The 19,171-nt window shown below is 43.4% G+C and overlaps 1 protein-coding gene across 6 annotated transcripts in view; it reads left to right on the top strand.

The window, feature by feature from the left end:
* Window positions 1–19,171, top strand: part of PARD3B (par-3 family cell polarity regulator beta) — a 1,031,031-nt gene that overhangs the window by 960,868 nt on the left and 50,992 nt on the right. For 4 of the 6 annotated variants that reach the window (XM_021075042.1, XM_021075043.1, XM_021075044.1 and 1 more), the window contains 2 exons: window positions 5,907–5,986; window positions 8,350–8,481. In XM_021075042.1, coding sequence (XP_020930701.1) covers window positions 5,907–5,986; window positions 8,350–8,481 — 212 coding nt within the window. The remainder of the gene's footprint in view (window positions 1–5,906; window positions 5,987–8,349; window positions 8,482–19,171) is intronic. The other 2 variants (XM_021075045.1, XM_021075046.1) reach the window with 1 other exon arrangement.

A 19,171-nucleotide genomic window follows, 5' to 3' on the forward strand; every position in this document is an offset into this window, starting at 1 on the left:
CTCACGTAGTTCTCTTCCCCACTATCCACTTTTACTCAGATTTCCTCCTAGGATCATTTTTTTTTGTCTGTCCCTTAAATTATAGTATTTCTAAGAGTATTATTGATATTCTCTCTTTTCACTGCATGACTTCTTCTATTCTATCTCTGTAGATTCTTCCTGGGCATTCAAATTCTTTACCAAGATTTCAGGCACTATCTATGGACTGAAAGTTTCTCTATTCTACATCTTTTAGTCCAGATTTCTCTTCTACATTGCATTATATTCAATTATCTATCAGACATTTCCATCAGATGTCCCAACTCAAGCTTACTATATCTAAATATTCCCTCCTTCCATCCCTACCTCTACCTCCTAAATCTGTTGTTCTTTAGTCCAATATTGGCAAGAGTTACCAAACTCATCTCATTGCTAAGCTTAGAAAGCTGGGCATGGGGAGTTCCCATCGTGGCTCATTAACGAACCTAAGATCCATGAGGATGCGGGTCCAATCCTTGGCCTCACTCAGTGAGTTGAGGATCTGGCACTGCTGGGGGTGTGGTGTAGGTCGCAAATGTGACTCGGATCCCACACTGCTGCAGCTGTTGTGTGGGCCAGCAGCTGTAGCTCCAATTCGACTCCTAGCCTGGGAACTTCCATATGCTGAGGGTATGGCCCTAAAAATCAAAAAGAAAGAAAGAAAGAAAGAAAGAAAGACAGACAGACAGACAGACAGACAGACAGACAGGAAGGAAGGAAGGAAGGAAGGAAGGAAGGAAGGAAGGAAGGAAAGAAGGAAGGAAGGAAAAAGAAAGAAAGAAAGAAAGAAAGAAACAAACAAACAAACTTGGGCATGATTCTAGACACGCCCTTCTCATTAATTCTCAGTTGAATTAAACCTACCCTCTTAACATCCTTGTGTCACTCCCTTGTCTCCATCCTTTTGAATATCCCCTTATTTAGGCCTTTATCATCCCTGACTTAGACTGTCACTGGAACTTCCATACTATGGCAAAAATAATCTCTCTGATCTGTCAGTATGTACTATCACTTACGGAATGAATATCACTTCTAAGTGTCTTCACCATCAGCTAATGTTAAAATCAAGTTCCTAGGCATGAGCTCCTCCAAAATTCAGTCCATGTCAGTTTCTGTAGAGCTTATTAGACTCCAGGGTCAGACAGATCTGAACCTTGGCTCAGATATCCCAGGTAGCTATATGACCTTAGCTAACTGCTCGGTTTTTTTCATCTGCAAAATGGGTCAACCATTGGGGATATTTGGGAGGAATGGATGGACTAATGCAAATAAAGCATACTGTCTTGTGCTTGACACTCATTAAGTACCAAATAAATATTAAATTGCAGTAATCCAAGATTTTTAAAAATGGAGAGATAGTCCATATTCTTTGATAGGCCATGTTCTTGGATAGACTCAATACTGTCAAAATATCAGTTCTTCCAGCTTTATCTACAGATTCAGTGAACTCCCAGTGAAAATGCCAGCAAGTTAAAAAACGGATTCTAAAGTTTACGTGGAGCAGCAAAAGAACCAAAGTAGCCAACACTTGTATTGAAGGAAAAGAACAAGTTGGAGGAATGACACTACCCAATTCAAGACTTACTGTAAAGGTACAATAATCAAGGCAGTGTAGTATTGGTAAAAGAATATACAAATAGATCAACAGCACAGAATAGAGAGCCCAGAAATAGATCCACAGAAATATAGCCAACTGATCTTTGGCAAAATATAATGGAGCAATAATAGTCTTTTCAACAAATAGTGCTGAAACAACTGGACATCTACATGCAAAAAAAAGAAAAAAAAAGGAGAGAGAGAGAGAGAGAATCTAGACAATCTTACACTCTTTAAAAAACTCCCAGAAGATAACATTGGAGAAAATCTAGATGACCTTAGATTTGGCAATGACTTTGCAGATACGACACCAAAAGCCTGATCCATGTTGTTTATGGGAACTCTCTGTACCTTCCTCTCAATTTTGTGGTGAACCTAAAACTGCTTTAAAAATTAAAATCTGTGTATAAAATTACAGTAGCGGCAATGATATTGTTGTAAACATAATAGTAGGACCAGTGATATTGTTGCTACTGTCACTAATATCCTCTTCCTTATAACCTCTGTTTCTTCTTTGCCCAAAATCTTGACATTCCCTGGAAATGCAGTGCTCTTTTTAATGTCTCCATGTTGTTTCACTTTTGTTCTCTCTACTTAGAATGCCTTTCGTGCTACTCCTGTTCCCTTTTCCTCATTCATATTCAACTTTTAGATGAAGCTTCAACACCTGTATGAAGCTGTCTTCAACTCTCCCAGACGGATTCTGGTATCTGTTCCTTCAGACTCCCACTGCTGCCTTCTTTAGTCTGACACTCCAGCAGTGATCTCATTGGACCATAATTGTTTGCAGGCCTGTCTTTTTAATATTCAAAGCAATGAAGAAATCCAGCCCCTCTTCATTGCTCTGAATGTGGTGCTTAGCATGGCATTAATTTAGAGTAGGTGCTCCACAATTACTAATTGAATGATTGCACTAAAGATTCTGCAGCATTGGAGTTCCTGTCGTGGCGCAGTGGTTAACGAATCCGACTAGGAACCATGAGGTTGCGGGTTCGGTCCCTGCCCTTGCTCGGTGGGTTAACGATCCGGCATTGCCGTGAGCTGTGGTGTAGGTTGCAGGCGCGGCTCGGATCCCGCGTTGCCCTGAGCTGTGGTGTAGGTTGCAGACGCGGCTCGGATCCCGCGTTGCTGTGGCCCTGGTGTAGGCCGGTGGCTACAGCTCCGATTGGACCCCTAGCCTGGGAATCTCCACATGCCGTGGGAGTGGCCCAAGAAATAGTAAAAAAGACACACACACACACAAAAAAAAAAAGATTCTGCAGCATTAATAGTGAAGCATACAAATAAATATACAATTGGTGAAGAACAGAATAATTTTTTATTGAAGTATAGTTAATTTACAATATTGTGTTAGTTTTAGGTGTATAGCAAAGTGATTTGGCTATCATATATATATAATTATATTCTCTTTTTTGAATCTTTTCCTTTTTAGTTTATTATAAGATATTGATTATAGTTCCCTGTGCTATACAGTGAATGCTTGTTGTTTATTTATGGTAGCATGCATTTGTGCTTCTATGGTAGAGTCCATCCCACAATCCCAATTTATCCCTCCTCCCCTCCACCTTTGATAACCATAAGTTTGTTTTCTATGTCTGTGAGTGTTTCTGTTTTATAAATAAGTTGTACTGATTTCTAGACCCCACACATAAGTGATAGCATACTATGTTTGTCTTTGTCTGACTTACCTCATTTAGTAAAATAATCTCTAGGTCCATCTGTGTTGCTGCAAATGGCAGTATTTTTCTTTTTCTTGGCTGAGTAGTATTCTACTGTGTATATATACGATATCTTTATCCATTCATCTGTCTACAGACACTGAGGGTGCTTACATGCCTTGGCTGGTAAATAGTGCCACCATGAGCACTGGGGTGCCATACCTTTTCAAATTAGAGCTTTCATCTTTTCCAGATATATGCTCAGGAGTGGAATTGCTGGATCATATGATAACTCTATTTTTAGTTGACAAACCTTCATACTGTTTTCAAGAACAGAATAATTTTTGATGAATTAGCATGCCACCCATCTTTTAAAGCCTGGCCTTTGTGCTTCTACTTCCATGGTGTATCTACCATCTTCATCAATACTAATAATACCTTCATCTTGCTCATAACATCCTGAATGGCACTGGGTCATATGTTATCTTACATCATTCTTTAGTTATTTCATTTCTGATGCCTGTTTTCCAAACAAGATTAAAAATTTCTCAAGGATAAGGATCATCCTACAGTTCACAGACTCGAGCATGCCGGTAGCCTACTCAAAAAAGCACAGCTTACTGGCACTGCCTCCTGAGACATCAGAGTGTTGAGTGCCATCATTAGGCCAAGCCAGTTCAGATCACAGCCCTGAAAGTATTAGCTTGGATTTATGGCCACATGAAAAAGATTAGTTGTACATGTCTAGAGCTATACCAAGGGTACATAGCGTAATGTTTTTCTAACAACCACAATTGATCATCTTTGATGCAGTTCTGATATTTACATTAATTCTTCCTGCATTAAAAAATAGGTCAAACACGACTGCAACAAACATAGACGTGAGAGAGGACAGAACTTTTATCCTTCACTTCTTTTTCTGTGCCATTTTTTTATCCCCATCTGACACCATCCTTGCCCTCTAGTCTTTGTTAAGAAGGTCAGCAGTTTAAATCAGGGCTTTTAACCCAATGCCAAGAATTCTGTCCCTCTGTAGTCTCTTCTAAGTCCATATGTACAACCTTCACCCTACCTGAGTGGCTCAGTGGGCTGTCACCCTCTCAGGTAACTTCAGCTGCTCTTGTTCCATGTGTTGGTTAAAATACACAGAGGTTTTACAGGACACACTCTGAAGGGCCTCCTGTAATAATCTGACACCAGGAATTGTCTTTCTTACTTGAAGTGTGCATAGGTGCTTGTTTTGCAACACCTCCCCCAACAAACCCTCCTTACACACACCACCCAAGCTGAGATGGTGGTTTCAGAGAGAGCTGGGACTTTTGGTAGGTAGAAAATAAATTCCAGGTTGAGGACTACCTAGGAAAATGTCCTTCATGACCTTGACACTGTTGCTTCCTGCGATTACTCACAAACTCCCTCTCCCCTTCTCATTATAACAGTACAGATTTTCTATTTACCCCTTCCATGCCTGGTATGTGAGGGCTTCCCCAGCACAAGAGCAAATACACAGGTGGCCACAAAACCACACGTGTTGATGTGAACAGATGAGGAATCAATCAGTCAACAAGTACTTTAAAATACTTGTATGAGTTCATCCTGTATGTGTTTTTAGTTGGTATGACAGATTCAGAAAGACTAGACATAAAGTCTTTAGGTTAACAGAACCAACAGACATTGCTGAGAACCTACTGAGGCCCGTCAGAATCTTAGAAGCTGGTGGAAGAGACCGCCTCTGAAGAGAAGTGAGCATAGGAAGCACATAGCAGGGACAAAACCCAATAAAGAGCCACATTAGATCGCAAACAGTTCTTCATCACTTCTCTGTGGTTCTTTAGAAGGGAGGGAGCTCAGTGAGGTACAGGTGATCAGAGAGGGCTTCATAGAAGCTGTGGAAGAAATAGCTCTTGTCACTAATCTCAGTTAGTAAAGAAAGGTCTCATGGAAACAGTACTTTTAAGAGTTCCCTGGCAGCCTAGTGGTTAAGGATCTGGAATTATGGTGTGGGTTTGATCCCTGGTCTGGAAACTTCCACATGCCATGGGCTTGGCCAAACAAAAAAGAGAAGAAAAGAAAAGGTATTTTTAAATATACATCCTTGTCACAGCCAAGAGGAACCTAAGGAGGCATGATTAAATATAATGTGGTATCACTGAATGGAAAAAAAATTAGGAAAAAGCTGAATAGACTTTCTCAATTTATTAATTGTAAGAAATGTACTGTAGGAATATGAGATGTTAGTTATCGGGAAACTGGATTCAGGGTACATGGGGAACTCTCTCGACTATTTTCTCAAATTTCCCATAAATCCAAAGCTTTTCTGAAAACTAAAGCCTATTTTAAAAGGAAAAAAAAAAAAGCAGTCTTCCTAAGCCACAGAGTATACCTGGCACAGTGACAGCAAGGCGTCAGTTTGACAATGACCCTTTTGGGAAAGAAGTGACTTTGTTGTTAAATGCCATGTTTGTGGCTTGATCGTCAATTCCCATAATGATCCTGAGTTCTTGCTTGCTTTTCCGTGGCCTGATTTTTGGCAGGCAGCAGCAGCATTTGTGCACAGATTATAATTTTGAGATGCATTGTCAGTAACCAGGGTGCATCCCGGATCTTCATCTCTAATTACTTTTCTCTCCACAGGTGTCTGGAAAGGGTCCAGATGGGAATCTACACAACCTCCACTTTGAGGGGATGGAGAGACAGTACGCCTCCTTACCCAGGTACAGCACCAAGGGCTCCCCCATCACCCTCTCCCCCCGCACGTAAAGCCTTTAGAAAAGCTACGTGAAATAGAAGTCTGGGACGACATTCTGGTCTTGTGCTCCTGCCGTCTGCCACAGCACTCGTGCCATCTTCACAACAGTGCTAATCATTGAAACACTTGTGGGTTATTTTTTAAGGGAAGAAAATAGTATATCATGGCAATTGAACATGTCAGCAAGAATATTGGACTGTGAATGGAAATCCTAAGCCATTGCTATAAAAATGGTATTGAACAGCCCGCTCCCAGCTTAGAGACAAATAAAATGGTAAATCCTCTGTCCTAAGAGCTACCCACAAGGAAGGGCGTGCCATCCTTAACCTTGGAGCTTTGTGTGTAGCGGGGTGTTCAAAAGCAGGAGAGAAATGTGAACCTCGGAAGGTGTCCTTTGCTTGATTTAGAACCTGACCACGTTCTATGGGTAATAAGGAAATATTGCTGAGAGGCCGGTCACAGTGGGGGAAGGAGGCAGTTGCATGGGAAAAGTTCATTTGGTGATTCTGGCCTTACAAGAGCCAGTTAATGCTGTAACTAGACACCCCTGAAAATGAGATATGATTCTCAAAGGTCTGTGCGCCTATCTGTAAGATGAAGAATAATTTTAGTCTGCCATCGGTGCCACGTGACAAAGAGGCATCTTTCCAAGATGACATACAGTGCAGCTACTCTGCGAGTTAAATGAGATGAGAGTGTGAGAATTTGTGAATTTGAAAAAAAGAAACAAAAACAGAGAAAGGTTAATGCCAGCCAGAAAATGGAAATGTTACAGAATAGCTCCTTTAGAGGGGGGCGGGGCAGAGAGGACTCTGAGTAGAGGTTTTTCATCATCTGACAGAATTGTTAAAGGGCTAACTCAGAGCTGGAGTTACCGTTGGGAGTTGTGTGCTGGCTATATTTCTGCGTGTGCATGGACCAAAATAACATCTCGAATATTACAACTGGACTGGCCCAAGTGACCATCGGCTCTTATAAATAGTATGTGGATTTTCAAAAGTCATAAAATCTCAAATCTAGCAGAGAACCAGTGTTTAACACTGATTAGGCAGGACAGCCAAAATACAGTCGTTTAAAAGCTTCCGTATAACTATATTTTATCTCCCTATTTTCTCTTATTATATGTCATCTTTTTTTTTTTTCTCATCCTTGGTTTCTTTCCTCTTCTTATTTTTTCCCTGGCCTAGTATTTTGTTTTCATTTTAAAAAAGAGACGTCGTCTCCAAAATTCATTTTCAATATAAAAGTTCTGGCTTTCAGTATTGCAGTGTATGGAAATTGTGGTTAAATTAAGGCAGATGGAAAGTACTATGTTCTTAGGAGAGGGAAAAAAAGGAAAACTGGAAACAGTTTTATGTCTTTCTGGCCAACTTGTACTCAGACTGCGGAAATGGATTTTTTTTTTTTTTTAGTACATATCGAAAGCACAGAAATAACATTTGTAAGTATAGAAATTCTATAAATGTCACCCATTCATTCCTTCCTCGAGTATCTATGGATCACCTACTATGGGCCTGAGAATCTGGAGCCTGGAAACTGCCCATTCATCCTCAGGACCTACCCTCTGGGACAGGAGGCCACAAATCCACTTGTGTTGTTGTTGTCAGTATTTTTTATTAAAGTATAGTTGATTTATGGTATTGTGCCAATTTCTCGTGTACAGCAAAGTGACCCAGTCATACATATATATACATTATTTTCTTCATATTATCTTCTATCATGTTCTATCCCAAGAGACTGGATATAGTTCCCTGTGCTGTACAGTAGGACCTCATTGCTTATCCATTCTAAATACCATAGTTTGCATCTACCAACCCCAAACTCCCCATCCATCCCACTCCCTGCCCCCCAACCCTTGCCAACCACAAGTATGTCTGTGGGTCTGTTCCTGTTTTGTAGATAGGTTCATTTGTGCCATATTTTCAATTCCACTTACAAGTGGATATCATATGGTATTTGTCTTTCTGATGTACTTCACTTAGTGTGAGAAACTCTAGTTGCATCCATGTTGCTGCACTGTTTCATTATTTTTTATGGCCAAGTAGTATTCCATTATGTGTAGGTACCATATCTTAATCCATTCATCAGTTGATGGACATTTCGGTTGTTTCCATGTCTTGGCCACTGTGAATAGGGCTGCAATGAACAAAGGGCTGCATGTATCTTTTTGAATTAGAGTTCTGCACAAATCCACTTTTTATAAGAGTGCAAGCAATGCTTAGATCAGTCATTATTAACCTAAAGTCCTCTGAATTTCCAACTCCTATTTGTTTTTACTAGTAAACCCGGAAATGCTCAATCATGGCTGACCCTAAACATCTATTTTAGGATAAAGTTCTGTGGAGGGAGTTTTTGGACAAGAGCAACACATGGATGCTGTTTGTACCTGTGGAGCTCTCATCCCTATACACGAATTGACAAAAATCCTGCCATCCTCAAGAATATAACTGTAGCCAAAAGGTAACCATCTTAGACTAAAAACAGTTTTGACAAACAGTCCACTCACATATGTAACACGACAGTTGGAGTGACAAGGTGCACGGGCAAGCACACCTTTGTAGCTACCTGGCAACCAGGAATAGCCACGATAGAGAACAAAGAAGGGTCAGGCAAATGCGTCAGAGGTTCCTGGCGCTGGCTTTTAAATGTGGAGGCTCCAACTTGAGTTTTGCTCTCCACATCTGGGGATGGTGGGTGCAAAGCATCGTCACCAATGTGCTCTAATCCATCGAGGGGTCTGTATTTACTCAAGATGCAGCATGCAGTGACAGGGGACATGCTGCTGACTTCTGTGTGCTGGTGACATTTCCCTTGCTTTTTTAGCCTTCCCCCGCCCCAGAGATTTGACTGCCCACTCACTTGAACCACACCAGCTCCCCTGCTCTCTCCTTTTGCCAAGAGAGTGCGGTGAGCACATCACTGTAGATACCAGCTCCCCTCTTGGTCAGGGAGGTGGGGAGCTTTAAAACATTTACAGAGTTAAATTTTCCATTAAAAATAAGAGTAATCCTGTCTGTAGGAAGTCCGTGGCCCACCTAAACATGCTACTGACTGATTGGGTTCCAGCACTGTTGGTGGAGAGCATCACAGGAGTTTTGAGATAAACACAATAGTGTGGATTTATATGCCAAACTTGGAGCCATCAACACAGAGAGAAAATGCCCCCCAGTGCCTGGTGTTGGTGAGGAGCCCCAGTCAAGGGGCACCCTGCTAGGGCATTCATGGAACTTTGTCATTTTAAAGGAGGTCCAGGCAGCCTGCTGCCAGGCTAAATGACACTCGACAAAATAAAGCCAGAGCCCTCGCCAGCTCAGGAAAAAGAAAATTCCCAGCACTTGGTAGTTATGAGGTTGCCTAAGGCTAAGGGCTAAGCGATGTTAAGTGTTATTGTTAAGCAATGTTAAATCTTCTACCTCTGAAGAAAAATGACTTTATTTCTTTTCTCCTGAGGGTGCTGTTTTGGAAAGCAGAGTGCGGTTGTAATACAACCTCGTTAGCAACCACCAGGTTTTTCCCAGGGCCAATGTTTTGCCATTCTGTCCAGCCCCCAGTTTTCCTTGCTTGTAAACGGAACAAAATCAGCATCCCCTTATTCTTGCATGACACAAATTATTATTCGCCCTGGGTGAGCGGGGAAGTGGCTGTTTCCTGGGCTGCTATAATGTGTGAACATCAGTGTACGTATTTTTGCAAACAGCTTCTTTTTCACTTCAGCCTCCCAGCCTCTTGCAATTCTCCCAGGCCCCATTCAGATTTTACAGGCCTCCTCCTGGTTCGTCCGCTCGGCAGTGAACTCTCTCCTCTCCCAATCTCAAGCCCTCCCTGTTCCCACCTGGCCCATCCCTGGCCCCATGGGATCCCATTATCCCTCCTCTGCAGATGGCTCAGCACATCAGCACATGATGTGGCTCTTCCGGGCTTGTAATCAAGTGCTGAGTCCTGAGGAGGGAGCAGAAAGGCTTTCCATCTCTTCTGTGGTCCTACACACGTGGGTGATGAAAGGTTGCTGGAGAAACTCATAAGAGCATTCATTGGTTCCACTACAAAATTCACATTATCCAGCCCCAGCTGGGCCCCTGCTGCTGTCCAGAATACCTTTTAGTCGTGCTGTCGACTCCCTTGACTATCCCACAGTGGTCGTTCCGACCCTTTTCTGCTCCCGTTAAGTTCTGCAAAGATGACTAAGCCCCCCCAGCCCAATCTCTAGAGATGACCTCACTTCCTTTCCTTTATGACCTTGAGATGTTCAGCATGAGTGCCTCAACGTCTGCTCCCTGCAATGCGGACTTGCTGCGTCTTCACTGACGCACACTTCCTGAGGGGAGACATGAAGGCATGGACTTGGAGTCAGGCTGTAATTATAGCCCCATCCATCACTTCTCACCTATGTAGCCTTGGGCAAGAAGCCAACTGCTCCAGGATTAGTTTTTTGATCTGCAAAGTGGGGATGATATTAGGGACACTGTGCAGGGTTTATATGAGTATTCAATACAGTGATACAAGCAAAACCCTTAGCAAAGAGCCTGCCTGACGTATTTTAAGGACTTTATTTCAATGTTATTAGTTCTTTTTCATCTTATCTCTGGGGAAGATGTGTTCCTTTCTTTATTGAGTCAAACCTAACAGAGTTCATTCTCATTGGCTTCTCAGGACCCCTGCATCCTCAACTAACCCTCTCGGCTGCATCTTTAAGAATTCAGCAGTTGCTTTCCTCACCCCCCGCCCCTGTCTATAACTGTGAATGCATAGGCTCAGCTGCACAGTTCGCTGGGAATTCCTCAGCGTGGAGAAGGGAAGAGCCAAGAGCTACATGGAGATGTGCTGGGGGCATAACCGAGGCTGAAGGATTAGCCGACTCTAGGGCAGGACCAGCAGTCAGGATGGTCAGGAAGAAGACACAGCAGACTGAGATGATCTGAATGACAAGCTGCGCTGTGGTCATGCCGGGAGAAGTAGTCCTTACAGATGGGGAGTTCATAGCGGGGATGTAGGAGCTGACTCAGGTCTAGGCAATTGGCCACGGCCCCTGTCCAACTTAGACTCAGGCCTGGTATCACCCCAGTGGTGGAGACCATGCCCAGTATGAGTTACCAGGAAGGCCAGGCGTGATGCCTTTGCTCCCGGGACCAATACAGTGAGGAAGAAGCAGGCTATTGGCTGGTGGGCAGAGGTCCTGAGATCCCACCAAGATACTCCTATTGGCCTGGGACCCAACAGTGCTGAGCATGCAGCTGTGAGGCCTCAGAGCTGAGCAGGGCTCAGGTGGCAGGGCTGCCCCATGAACTTGACTCCAGTCCATCAGAGAAAACAAAGATCCTTCCTCAACCCTCCTTCCTCCTTTTCATGCTTGAGGAAAAAGTGGCCTGTGACTGGTGGCTCTAGTTCCACTGCACTCTAGCCTCTTGCCCCAGGCTCTGACCAGGCCACTGACACTTCCAGCTGGCTCTGCCTCCTGACTTCTTCTTGATGTGGATTCTCTCTGAGCTGCCTCCTCCATTCTCAGAGATTCACTTCTCATCAGTGTGAACCTGGCTAACCTTCACAGATCACTCGTATTGCGACTGCCTGCTTAACGTACCCATCCCCTCTATCTCCGAGATACCTCAAAGCCCCCATGCCACAACCCCAAACCCTCTGCCATCTCTTCTTCCTTTAACTTCTGTAATATTTGTTCAGCCCTTTATCAGTGCCACTGAATTAGATTAGAGTTTTGATTCCTTGCTGCCCCTTCCCACCACTACTGGATTATAAATTCTTTGAAACAAAGGATATTGTTTTATACCCATCATTTTTTATACTTGTCCCCAGAACCTAACAGAAGACCATGTATACAGTAAGTTTCTAATATAACGGTACGCAGATGAGATTAAATTTATTTTTATAGAAGGTGTAGGAAAGAATTCCTCCCCAGATTTTTTGACCATTTCTTTCAGGGCACTGTTTTCTAGTAAAAGCATTGATTTTTCCATGAGCATGTCTCTTTTCCCTGGAATCAGTAGGCATCCAGACTTCCAAACAGTTAACTCTTATTGAGCACTTACCATGTACCAGGCACTGTTCTAAATGCTTTGTATCTACAAACTGTCTTAACAGTTACAGCAGTCCTGTGACTCAATAGCAGTCCTACTATTTTCCTCATTTTTTAGGCAAAGACACAGGAAGAATATGTGAAAGTGCCCAAGTTCAACAGCTAAAGTGGCAGAGCTGGGATTTGAACCCAAGCAGTCTGCCTGCTTGAGTTTTTACATTTCACTTCTGGGGCTCAGGCATCTAGCTCAGAGTCAGAGCCAAGCTCTGCGATGATCACACACCCTTGTGTTATTTGCTCACCGGCTTATCTTTCTCACTAAAGTGTAAGTGCCTTCGAGGGCAGGGCCGGTGCCTTATTCATCTTTGTAGATGCCGAACATCACTGACAGACAGGTTAGGTAACGCCTTTCAACAGTCTCTGTGCTGCTGTCATAAAATCAATTCTTTTCCTGTTCCCTGGGGTCCTTCCCTTGAAATAGGAACAGTTTAAAGCCTAATTGCTAGATGAACATTAACCAATATACTTTGCCTACCAAGAAGGGAATCCTGTTTTGTTAGAACACTCCTGAGAGTTGAAAAGGCAGTATCTGCAAATTGGTACTTCAGTTAAGATTAAGAATAATATCTAGCCAGAAGAGAAAGGATGACGATAAATGTTCTGGTGGAAAGCTGCATGAGCTCTCCTGAGGTGAGGGCCTCCCTTTCCCCAGACTGAGGGACAAAGGCACACTCAGGCTGGATTTGGCTTCCAGTCCTGATGGTGCTCCAACCCTAATCCATAAACCTGAGTTACTTGACTGGGACAAGGTCTCTCCAAACAGTGCAAGCAACTTGAACTTGGCTATGTCCTGAGAAGCAACATTTGGTGTAGAAGGATCAAACAGCTTATGTTTGCTTACTAGGAGCCCCAAATAAACTCTCTAAGTGAGCTACCCATGTTTGGGGATTGGGGAAGATAATGCCCAGATCAGAATAACACTCCACAAGAGCACACTTCTGCCTCAGCATTGCAGTTGGTTCCCTTTGTCTCCTCTGCTTATGCCTTTGCTCACCTTCCCATCCCACCCCACCCCACCCTTGCACCCCACCCCATTCCCCACCACCAGGCTTCGCTCTCCCTCCCCCCAAGACGCCAGTGACCAGGGCGTCGCGGCTGACTTTAGAGGCTGCAGCAGGTACAGCATCCCCTACGTTACGTTGCCCTCCAAGGCTAAAGACACTCTCCCTGATTTCTCTTGCTCTCCTCTCCAGTTTGCTTCTGCCCTGCCTGCAGCTACTGAATTTTCCTTTGCCAACCTTGCCTTGTTTTATAGCGTGTGCTAATAAGCAGGTGGCAGTGGCATCTGATCTGCAAAGAGCCCCACCAACGCCACAGTCGTGGTCTTGGCTGGAGCTAATCGAGACAGTAACTAAATGAGTTCAGGGAAAATCTGATCAGTCAGCACGTTAGGTGTGTCTGTGTTGGAGCGTGTGGGGGAGGTTTGGCCATCTGGGTCTGGAGAAGTTGACAAAGTCTCCACACTGCCTTACTGACTACTTCTCTCTGCGGCAAGGCCAGCTTGGGGATGCTTCTGGAGACACTTCATGACAATGTGTGTACTGCTCCTCCCTGCTGGCAGGCGGTTGAATGTTCATCCGAGGTTTTAGGCCATTTGAACCACAAGCACTTCCTCTCTGCCCGTCTCTAGACCCAGGTTGTCACACTTCATCTAGATCCAACGAATCGTGGTCAATCTTCCCAACACGTTCCTGGTAGCACAACTTTATCTGAAGCGCCCTTTCTTGCGGTGAAACGCTGCCTTTCAGCGCCCCTGGCTGTGACCGCTGCTCTCTGACTTTGCAGGAATGCAAAGACCGCCTTGAGGAACTTGACCAGAGCAAATCTTCCATAGCCTCCTGTGACAGAGTTTAATGCTTTTGAAAATCAATGAGGCTCTTTGACCCACCAGATTCAACTTTCTCATCCTTTCTCCTGGGTCCCTATGTTGAAAATCCAGTCTCTAGTTCCCCTGTCCCATCCAGTCAGCTGCCTATTTGACTGGCCCCTCTGACACCACCTCACTCTTAATGCAGAGAACGAAATGATGAATTAGCAGCAATTTAATTCGTTGTGAGATTAAGATGTCTCCATTGTCAACTCAAACTTCCTGAAAAATGCAAAAAGCCCTAGCACGTAATACCGCCCTAAGATGCCAAACAGCTGAGATCAAGGGGTTAATGCTACTGCCATATCATTTTTGTCACTTAGTTCCTCAGATAAAAATCCATTTTAATCAAACTTTTCATCATTTCCTCATAGCCAATATATCCTTCATGCCAGTTGGAATATTTGATATTAATTATTCAAATGAAGGCTTCCATTATGAGGTTAGTCAGAATATTAGTGATTTAAAACACGTTAGGACCCATTACAGTGCTGATGTCCCCAAAATTGTTTAAAATGAACCTTGCCATCAAGATTCATCATATATTGAATTCCATAGATTTTTACCATAGATTTTTACTTTCCCCTCATTTTCCACAGAAACTTCTAAACTGTTACACATGTGTTTGTCACGTACTCTTTTTAGAAGAATAGGTGCCTACTATTTAAAATCAAGTGCTAAATCTGGCATTACCTTGAACTTGAAACATATTAAGTTTGGTAAGTCAAGGTCCATGTTTTTCCCTCCTGCACATATTTAAAGATGTTTTAGCATTTATTTCCCAATTCTCCAGCCAAAAGGAAAGAAAAGAAAGTTGTTTTGGGTACAGGGAGCTATTTAGAGTGTCGCTTTATCTCTAATTCTTCATATTCATTGGTCATTCTTGATGTCTTCTTGTTGTAGTGTCACTCCACCACCTGCCTCCAAAAGCTCATTGCACTGGAATAACTGTGGGCATTTTATGATGCTGAGATGTCAGGCGCAACACAGCACTTTCCCTCTGCCCCTGCCTCCCCATCTTCTACGTCCCTCCATCCATTTGCTATTGTCTCTTGGCCCAGGTTCCTGGGTGTCAGCCTACTGCAGGCAGAGACACTCTGAATAAACCAAATAGGTTCATTCATGGTGATATCTGGTTTGTATGTGTTTGTGAGGCCTGTGCTTTAAGATTATTTAAAATGACATGACATCGTTGAAATATGCAGGCATCTTGGATAAAAAGTGAGAGCCTCACAAATGCACGTGCCTATGCTATAATTCAACAGGAATAGTTTCTATTTTTTATGTACCAAAAATCTGCACCCCAGTTTTTTCAAAGTTTCTGTTTATTCCTAAATTAGCCAGTTGTGTTTGAAAAGAAAATCAAACTAAGAACAATTAAAGCAAGACAACTAAGGAGAGTGTCGTAAAAATACCAAGTGCCTTTTCTGTGCTGTGTATTTTACATGCATTGCCTCCTTTCATCCTCGCCATCCAGCTGGGCAGTAGTCATGATGATGCTCATTTTGTAAAATTTAAAAATCCATCCTTGATGTGGTGTGACCCAATCGGAATCAGAATGCAAACTCGGTTCTTTCTGGCTTGCAAGATTTTTTTTTAACTTTACCATACCACTAACACTGACGAGTTAGGGAGAGGTTGGAATACCTCCGTTTTTCCCAGGAGTAACATGAGTTCGTGGGAAGGAAGATCTCTGAGACCATATTAAAAATGCATCGATGTTCACAGTCTTCTAGGGGTCCAAAAAAATGAAAAATGTTTGATACCTTCAGCAGTAAAAATATAATATAAAATGAGACAAATAGTAGTGAATTTATGGGGGAAAAGAAAAATATTTTTTATTCTTAGATCACTATGATAAGTTTCCCCTAAGTAAAGACAAGAAGGCCACATTTTTCTTACACCTATTATTGCCTTCCTACTGGGAGCATAAATAAGGATGTGAATAGCACGGACTAGGGTTGTGCGTGTCTGACAGCTACAAACCCCAAGTGCACAGACTCAGTTCCCAACCCCCAGACTGCACTCTGCCCTGACCTTTCACAGAAACACTTGTGATGGGGCCTGGGGCAGAGCCAATATTTAAGTATGGATTATGCGCCAAGGATTCTGGTGGGCCCTTTAAATGTTTGACTTCATTTATTTCTTGTAACTATCCTGAAAGAAATCGTATTATCCCTATTTTATGGATTAAAAAAAAAAAAAAAAACCTGAGGCTCAGAGATGCAAAGTGGGCCAGCGTTGCACACAGAATCAGTGAAAGACTTTGGCCCTTTCTACCTCTGAAACCTATAGGATCTCTACAGATAGAGTTGCCTTATGCTAGGCTGGCTGTAAACAGGCAGGAGAGAAGCATCCAGGGACCATCCTTTACTAAGGCAGCCCTTGCTGTGCCGACCCCACCCTAAATCACGGTGTAGAACTCTGGAGCATTAAAATGAACAAACCCGGAGTTCCCATCGTGGCGCAGTGGTTAACGAATCCGACTAGGAACCATGAGGTTGCGGGTTCGATCCCTGCCCTTGCTCAGTGGGTTAACGATCCGGCGTTGTCGTGAGCTGTGGTGTAGGTTGCAGACGCGGCTCGGATCCCGCGTTGCTGTGGCTCTGGCGTAGGCCGGTGGCTACAGCTCCAATTAGACCCCTAGCCTGGGAACCTCCATATGCCGCGGGAGCGGCCCAAGAAATAGCAACAACAACAATAACAACAACAACAAAAGACAAAAAAAAAAAAAAATGAACAAACCCCTAATAGTCTTCAAAATTACTAAGAATAGCATCCATGAACCACAGAGATCCCCTTAGGTACATATAAACAACTGCCTCCTCCTAGATGAAATCCCTTTTAAATAGTGCTCTCTTTTAAAGACTGCCTCTTTTTCATGCTAGCATTTAAAAAGAGACACTCATTGGTTTCACTTCAGAAACTTCCTTAGCCATGAAAGTATTGTTGCTCCTTTCCCGTATAATCCCAGCAAATCCTCAGGGTACATGGTAAGATGTAAATGCCAGATAACTGTGGAGGGATGGCTTCTGTTGACTCTGCTGCTTCAAGTCCAGAGAAGAGAGCTTTGGCAGTCAGTGACTCTGGAGGTGCCACACGAGCCCATCTGTGCCCTGGATTTTCTGTGACACAGGCCCCATGACCTCAGTCAGAATGCCAGGAAACACCTCGGTCCAGCTCCATTATTTCTAGCAAAGGCAAACATTTGTGGTACAAATGGGGGAAGGGTTGGTACAAAAACAGCAGCATCCAGAATATGTTCTTGCTTATATTCCAAGTCTTCAATTAAGCCTAGAGAGAAGTGGTTGGGACGTGTCCCAATAGAAGGTTGTACCACTTGACAGTCAGCAAAACTGACCCTTATGGTTGAACATGGAGTGACATGTTAAATAGGTAGGAACCTGGCAATTCTCACTGGCTACTCTCCACCAACAATATGCTCTGGGGCATCATCAGTAGCCTTTAAACTTGACCATGGCTTGAAAGCGAAGACAGGGTGGTGACGGCTCAGATAGGGTTTCTGCCCACTAATTGCTTGCACGTCTCTGAGGCAAATGCAGACCCATTTCCAGAAATGATAGTGTCTGACAGACTGGGTTTTGCAAGGTACTGGAAAGAGCTGTAATTGTTGCAATAGAGGTTTCAGATGGAAAATAAGCATGTTGAGCTATTTTGAGAAGGAGTTTGCCACAATGAAGTTTTTCTCCTGGAAACAGTCCTATAAAATCAAGATTGGAGTTTATGCTTGGTCACTTTCCACTGATATGTTGGTGCCTTTGACAGTTTATACTACATGGTCTGGACTGTGTAACACTCTTTTACAGTTTTTTTCCAGCATCAAAATCAGGTCCATGTATAAGACAGAGCTTCTAGCCAATGTTTTATGTGAGTCATTTCCGGATGTGCTGCATGTAACATGGCCAAGATAATGTGATGACTGCCTTCTGTGAGTTGGTTATAGACAAGTCACTTATGTTCCCACCTTGTCAACAATTTGAATTCCTCAGTTTGTCCTTTCTCTGGTGACTTCATATCTGATTGTTTAAAAAACACAAATCAGTTCTGAATTGTTCAGAGCTAACTGTGCTAAACAGATGAGCTGGAAAAGTTGTCTCCCCTCCCTTATTCCTTCATTCCATCACAATTTACTGGCTACCTACTAAGTTTAATATACTCTGCAGGCCTTGAGGATAAAGTGGTAAGCCCCACAGTACACAGTCCCTGTACCATGGAGCTTATGATCCAGTGGAGGAGATAGTCATTGTACAATCACAAAGAAACCATAAAATTGCAACTTGGTCCATTATGAAAAAGGAGAGATAAGTGATTCAAGCAAATATGAGACATTGGACCCAATCAAGGAAGAGATTGAGCCTTGAGCTATAATCTGAAGGAAGTTAGAAGAAATAAGAACGATTCCAGGCAGAAAGAACAACACGTGCAGATGTCTTGTGGTCGGAGAGAACATGGTGAACAGAGGGGCTGAAAGAAGACCATGTGGCTGGAGCAGAGAGTACAGGAGAAGAGCAGAGGCAGGGAGAAGTCAGACCATGGGTGGTTAAGTTAATGCTGTTTAGATTTAGTCAAACACTAATTAGAAGCCACTGGAGAGTCTTAGCAGGAAAATGACATGGTCAGATTTGTGTTTCCAATCTGTGGAGCACAGATTGAAGGGAGGCTGGAATGGAGGGAAACCAGGTCAAATGCCATTGCTGCAGTTCAGTCAAGAGATGGTGATAGTGCTTCCCAGGGTGGTGGTGATGCTAGGGAAGATGGGAAGAGATAATGGAAGGAATTGACAGCACTGGGTGATAGACTGCAGGTGGAGGCATTGGGGGGAAGTAAAGCCAGGTGTCAAGAGTAAAGCCACACACCTGGTGTGGGTGGTAGTACCCTTCCCCTAGAGAGGAAATGCTAGTGGAGGACTCGGTTTGGGGGGAAAGATCTTGAGTATAGGTTTGGGATGCGCTCGATTTGAGGTGCCTTTCTAACTTGTAGGAGACCCTGACGTGTACAGCAGACATGGCTCCACATAGATGGCGATTACAGGGGCTCATCCAGGATGTTGGGCTAATGTGTACTCTTCAGCACTGAGCAGAAGACCCCAGGATGATGATGTGATGATGTGATGAACCACAGTCTCTACGCAGAAACTACAAAGAGAGGAAGGTGGACACTGCACACTGCACATG

Source organism: Sus scrofa, chromosome 15 (assembly GCF_000003025.6).
Source record: "Sus scrofa isolate TJ Tabasco breed Duroc chromosome 15, Sscrofa11.1, whole genome shotgun sequence".
NCBI lineage: Eukaryota > Metazoa > Chordata > Mammalia > Artiodactyla > Suidae > Sus > Sus scrofa.